This window comes from Myotis davidii, unplaced genomic scaffold, assembly GCF_000327345.1.
Source record: "Myotis davidii unplaced genomic scaffold, ASM32734v1 scaffold93, whole genome shotgun sequence".
Classification (NCBI taxonomy): domain Eukaryota; kingdom Metazoa; phylum Chordata; class Mammalia; order Chiroptera; family Vespertilionidae; genus Myotis; species Myotis davidii.
This window is the reverse complement of record NW_006292095.1, coordinates 10,771,198-10,777,808: the sequence shown is the minus strand read 5'-3', so window position 1 is coordinate 10,777,808 and position 6,611 is coordinate 10,771,198. Positions and strand designations below refer to the sequence as shown.

The window sequence follows — 6,611 nt, the reverse complement described above, 5'->3', positions numbered from 1 at the left end:
ATGCTCTGTGCCTTTTTTTCTACATCAGGGGTCCTCAAACTACAGCCTGCGGGCCACATGCGGCCCCCCAAAAACATTTATCTGGCCCGCCGGGTGTTTTTGCCAGTGCTGCCTGTTGCTTAGCAGCCGACTCGTCCCAGGCCGCAGTGCGCATGTGTGGAATGTGCACCGAACTCTCCGACTCCCCTCCTCTCTGTCTCTTGACTCCTCCTCTCAGTCTCGGGTGTGATCTGACGAGTCACGAGCTTGCCTGTGCAGAACCTGCTGCTGCCTGAGGACCGAGGTAAGAACAAGTTAGGATTTTTTTTTTTTTTGAAGTTAGGAGAGTTTTTTTTGAAGTTTTGTTTTTTTTACTTCAAAATAAGATATGTGCAGTGTGCCTAGGAATTTGTTCACAGGTTTTTTTTTTAAACTATAGTCCGGCCCTCCAATGGTCTGAGGGACAGTGAACTGGCCCCCTGTTTAAAAAGTTTGAGGACCCCTGGTCTACATGTCTACTACTCCTAGATCTGCTCTGGCTGTCCTGGTACTCCAGAGGAAATTACTTATTCTGGCTCTCTCACACTTTTTAAAAAATCATAAATTTATAAATTATACACTCTTGTAAGTTCAAGCAGTACAAAATTAAACAGAATAGAAGTCATGGTGTCCCGTTCCCTCTTTCTCCTATCCCCACCACCACCACCAAAGTTTCCACTGTTAACAGGAAGGTTGTCACATTATAAACATTCCTGGGCCTACACAGATAGACTAATGTGTTCATATACACACACATATACAGAGTCCCCCCGAAGACTACTAAACATTGTTAAGTACCTTTTTTTAAACATAATATTACCATGGGTATATTTCTTAGTAAATACATATAGCCCTGTTTTATTCTTGACTGGTTTTTTTTCTCTCCCTCTAATGAATGCTTCCATTGTCCCTAAAATAATTGGCCAGGATTAATAAACCAACTTTAACGGTAGAACCATTCATAAGGACACTAGGATACCTGATAGCTCACAGAATTGAAGCATGTACCAAATTAACAAGATTCCATCAGACATCAGGACAGCTCTGAAGACCTCAGTAGCAGGAATTCAGAGATGTTTTCTCTAGTGGAAGACTATTAATGTGACTCTGCTCCAACCACCTTCATTTTCTATAGCACTGCATTCACGGTTGAAATCTTTAGAACAGAAAAGCATTTTTTGTCACTTTGTGCAGCATCTGTCCCTTAAATAGTCAGCTATTGTCATGGGAGTAAGGTCACAGAACCTAGACATTGGCCTCTGGTACCCTTCCCAGGACCAACAGAAAAACCATCCCAATCAACGTCTCTTTCCAGGGAGGCTCTGGTTGCTTTATGTCTGGCCTGTTCCAGTCTCCTAAGTCCAGAAAATGGTCTTTTTAACTTTTCTATTCACAAGTAGTTCTTGAGCTTTATTTACATGTAAGTGAAAAAGGATTTTTTTTAAATTCCCTCAACAGTCTTGAATGCAATAACTGACTTTCTTTGAGTTTAGTTAGAGCATTGTAGTGTGGATGACTCAAACAACAGAGATTTAATTTTCTTAGTTCTGGTGGCTAGAAAGTCTAAGATCAAGTTGTCAGCAGATTCAGTATCTGGCAAGGGCCCTCTTCCTTGCAGACCACCGGCTTCTCACTATGTGTTCACATGGCCTTTCCTTGGTGTGTGTTCTTGGTAAAAGAGATCCCTGGTATTTCTTCTTCTAAGGGTACTGATCCCATCAAAGGGGCCCCACCCGCATGACCTCATCTGAACCTAATTACTTCCCAAAGGCCCCACCTTCAATTACTATCACATTGGGGTTAACATTTGAATTTTGGGAAGACAGCATTCAGTCCATAATACATAAGCATATGTATTTGAAACTGCTCTTGTGTGCTCTTAAATATACTAGAGTACGTAGGATACCGTATTTGTCACCAGTGTCTATACCTCCCAGAGTTGGCCCTAGGGAGGGAGTTCAGCTCTTGAGGATCATAATGAACCTCTGTGGGTTTGTTCACAATGCTTTAGGCCCATCTTGAAGATTGTCGGCTGTCCCTGTAGCCTGTCAGGTTGGGTTGTTTCTAAGTAACTGTTCTCAAATTGATATCATAACTGCTGTTCAGAAACTGTCCTTTCTGCTCACCTTGTAAAGAAGACAACATTTACACGTGGAAAAGTTTCAGTTCATTATAAGATGAGTTTTGGTGAAGTATAGGCAAGAGAGTAAAAAAGTTGATTTTGAGAGGCACAGATTTGACTTGGCAGTCATCTTATCCTGACAGCATTTAATGTGAAGTCACTGTGGCCAGAAAATAATCTTGTTAGGCTTTAATTAAAAGCACAAGGTATTTTTTCACGTCTCCTCCTTATCTATCTCCCTCTTTTAAATCTCTTCCTCTTCCATATTCTCCCTACCCTACCCCCTCTGCCTCCTCTTCATCATCTTTGAACATTTAAAATGTTTTGGGCTTGGCTAATCCCTATGGATAGAAACTGAGCTGTGCAGGATATTGATTACCAAATATGGTATTGCTGCTAAAGATACCAGAGGAATGTGGCTTGTATTCTAAGCCTCCAGCCTATGAAAAAGCTGCCAAACAAATTAGGTCATTTTAACTTCTTAGCTTTTTTAATAAGGAGCTGGAACTTTGATTTGGAACATGATGGTGGTGCTATTTTCTCTCAGTGGAGGAGGGGTGTAGAGAGGGGGGTGGGAGGTGGGGGAGACTCCCTTTGGTGTGTTTTAGGACCTTAGCCACCAGCTTAGGTTATGTAGGAGGCAAGCACATGTGTGGAGCCTCAGCTGTCTCTGAAACACCAGTGAAAAAGCTGAGGCATCAAATTCAGATATGCAGCCTCATTACCTGAGGCTGGAAGCTCCGGAGGACTGACCGGTCCCAGGATGTTCCCCTCGCATTGCCGTGGCTCAGGCCACAGTACTCAGGTTGATGTGGCTCAGGTTTAAGAAAGTTGCTTCTTCATAAAGAGGTTCATGGTGTTTAGTGCTGGTGAGGACATACTGAAACTGATGGCAGGTTGTCACATGTGTGCCCGAGGGTGTGTGATGTGAACATGCAGATTCTATCACAGCATACCTTTAAGTGACACACAGGGACTGCGCTTGCCTCCCAGAAAGACCCCAGCCTTCGGGCCCATGTTTAGAAACGTTTACTCTGTGGTGATATTAGTGCTCATAGAGTAAAATGCTCTTAAGTAGAGTGGATGGGAGTGAACACTGCTTCAGAATTTTGCTTTGTTCTTTTTCCTTATACTGTTTACATTTTTAGCAATATAATACTAAGGTTTCCCAGATTAAAACAAAAACTGAGACCAGTTAAAAGAATTTCTTTTTCTGTCTCATATAACGCACTTCTTTTCACTTTTTGTTGTTGGTTAGGGCTGCACAACTTTCAGTTTTTTTCAGAGAATCTTAAATCAGGTCCATAGAGAAATTCCACCCACCAGGACATCTGGGCCAGGCTCTGGCCTTTGTTGTACCTCCCAGAGGACCTGTCTTCCCTCTCTCTCCCCCACTTTATTTCTCTTACTGTTGTTTCTATCCACTCACAAGCTCTTCCTCCCATCTTTGGAACTAAGCCTGTGAAATTCAGTTGTTCATCCTGATCAACAGAGTCAGAGATTCTTACTAATTTCCTGTGGAAATTGCTCTTGTTTTTCTTCAAGCTAATCAAGGAGAAGAGACGGGGCTTTGGGGCCCACAGACCTACCTGTGTTCTTTAGGATAGTCATTTTCAGAACTTCTTTCCCAAAACATATACAGACAAACCTGGGACCTAAATCTGATTTCGGTGCATATTTATACACTATATTGGGGTATCTTTTTGATGCTATAGTTTGGGTTCAGAATGCCGGTTATTGGACATAGGTGTCATGAAATGATTTGTTATGCTTAGCAATGGAGGCATTCTTGAATGGTGGTCGGGGGGGTAGGCGGGGCAAAATACACTTATCTTGCCTTAAATCAGCAGTTCTCAACCTGTGGGTCACGACCATCAGAAAACACATATAGCATATTTGATATTTACATTACGATTCATAACATTAGCAAAATTACAGTTATGAAGTAGCAACGAAAGTAATTTTATGGTTGGGGGTCACCACAACATGAGGAACTGTATTAAAGGGTCACAGCATAAGGAAGGTTGAGAACCACTGCAAATCTTGGATTTTATAGTGTATGTGATTTATTTCATTGAATGTTTTTGTTTTAGGTAAACTGAAATAATGCGGTCAGGGTAATTGAAATGGCTATCCTCTCTCTGGCCCACATAATCTGTTGTTTCTCTGTGTAGCTAATAAGCCAGCTATAATCAAGATCAGGACTTAACCACATCAAGACATTTAGATTTTATATAAATTTATAAGGCAACTGAAATTAAATGATACTTGTTATATTGAAATCTTAAAACTCTTTAATTCCTGTCTTAGTAACTCTGAGTACAGGTGTCACTGTTATGAAAGCTCTCCAGTTAGATAGGGATGGGAATTTCCCTCTGTAAGTTGAGGCATTGAAGAATCGCATTGTTTAAGTCAGTGTCAGTGTCAGTGTCAGAACGCGGGTCAGGCCTGGGCCTTTATTATATTTCAGGAGTTAGACTTTCTAGTATTGCACAGGGTTTTACACTAATCTCTTTACTCTTATTGGTAACCATTAATTGAAGTGTTTATCTGTGCTCATAATTTGCTGGTCTAAGTTTAACACTTGAATTTGAAAGTTTTTGTTCAAGAGGAAAAGCCATGAAGAAGAGTTGAAAACCCAGGTAACGAAAAAAGAAGTAAACGAAATCTCCCTGGCTTTCTGAACTTGTTGGGTTATGAGTTTTCATGCATTCTGTGCAAGTAGCGGGAATGAGAGCTCCTGATGACTTTTTTTCTTTTTCAGATGGGCCAGGATTTACTGGTGTGTTTATTTTGGCATCCTTCCGGTTTGACTCTAAGGAAATGAAAACATCTTCCATTTGTTCTTTTATTTCCAAAGGGCATCCGCTTCGATCCTGAAATTCCGCAAACACTACGACTAGAGTTTGCTAAGGCAAACACGAAGATGGCCAAGAACAAACTAGTAGGGACTCCAAACCCCAGTACTCCTCTGCCCAACACTGTACCTCAGTTCATTGCCAGAGAGCCATGTAAGTGGATCTACTTTTCATTTTTATGGAGAACAAAAACAAAAAATGGATCACTAAGGCCAGCTTATGTGCTGCATGTGAGAGCATACCACGGGACGGAGCTGGCTGAGGGTGATGTTCAGTTCCGTGGAGAGGCTGCCTATTCTTGCTGTCCGAACTCCAGATACAGCTGTCTTGTTTGTGATTGTCTGTCTCAAATGATGGTTCGGCTAGATCAGAGCTATAACTACAAAATTTGGATGTGTTGTAGATTTCCTTAATGGTCTTGACTTTATCGTGAGTATTCCCTATTTGCCTTGGAGTGTAAACCCTTTTTTATTTCCCCATTCTTGGACATGACAGTTAGTTCTCAGCAATCACTTTATTTCATTCGTTAGAGAACATCAGTTCTGCGGTTTTGGGAAAATACAATGTTAAAAGTGAAAGAAGCGGATATTAAGAAGTTTATTCTATTTTTGAGAACATTTTGGTCATAAATCTCAGGGGGAAAGTAAACACAACAAAGCATTTATATATTGAACCAATCAGTTCCAGCAAACCAATGCCAGTAAAGATTTAAGGAAATCTGGGGCTTTCTGTTTTAAATTAATTGGGTATGAACACTTGACTAATTGCTAAACAAGTATTTTACCCCACTTCATGAGCTTATATCCTTAAATGTCCAGGCTACAATTTCTGTGTTTGAAAAGATTGTCTTAATTTTCTTAAGCTCAATCACTAGCAGAAGTGAGACGTGAGATGGCCTCAACTTGTCCTTTCATTGCGTAGCTGTGTGTGATTAACTATGGCAGGGCATTCAGGAGTCCCAAATGACTTGTTGTTATTTGGAATATTCCTATACTCTCGTTCTTCATCTTCTTCTCAAACCACATGATCTTCATCTCCTTCCTGTGCTCTCTGACAATATGTTTCAACTTTTCTTATTGAAATTGAAGATCACATGGGCTCCTTTCTTCCCCTGTCATGTGCCTGTCAGATTTAATCAGGTTACTTTGGAAGTTGCAGTCATTCTGTAGCTCAATCACTTTTGAGAAAGCTGCTGCTTGTTGGTGGAAACTAACAGATGAAAGACTTTCTCCCCCAGTGTGTTCTAGATTTTTTCTGTGAAGCCGCAAAGTAATAACAGAGAAAAAAATTTGTTCTTCCATGTCCTAGGGCAGTGATGGCGAATCTTTTGAGCTCAGCATGTCAGCATTTTGAAAAACCCTAACTTGCCCTAGCTGGTTTGGCTCAGTGGATAGAGCGTCAGCCTGCGGACTGAAGGGTCCCAGGTTTGATTCCAGTCAAGGGCATGTACCTTGGCTGCAGGCACATCCCCAGTAGGGGATGTGCAGGAGGCAGCCGAGCGATGGTTCTCCCTCATCGATGTTTCTAACTCTCTATCTCTCTCCCTTCCTCTCTGTAAACAATCAATAAAATATATATATTTAAAAAAGAGTCTTGCTTATTAAAAAAGAAAT

The 6,611-nt window shown here is 41.1% G+C and overlaps 1 protein-coding gene across 1 annotated transcript in view; it reads left to right on the top strand.

The window, feature by feature from the left end:
- Positions 1–6,611, top strand: part of RBPMS (RNA binding protein with multiple splicing) — an 85,156-nt gene that overhangs the window by 36,626 nt on the left and 41,919 nt on the right. The window contains exon 6 of the mRNA XM_015565265.1: positions 5,001–5,151. Coding sequence (XP_015420751.1) covers positions 5,067–5,151 — 85 coding nt within the window. The 5' untranslated portion in view covers positions 5,001–5,066. The remainder of the gene's footprint in view (positions 1–5,000; positions 5,152–6,611) is intronic.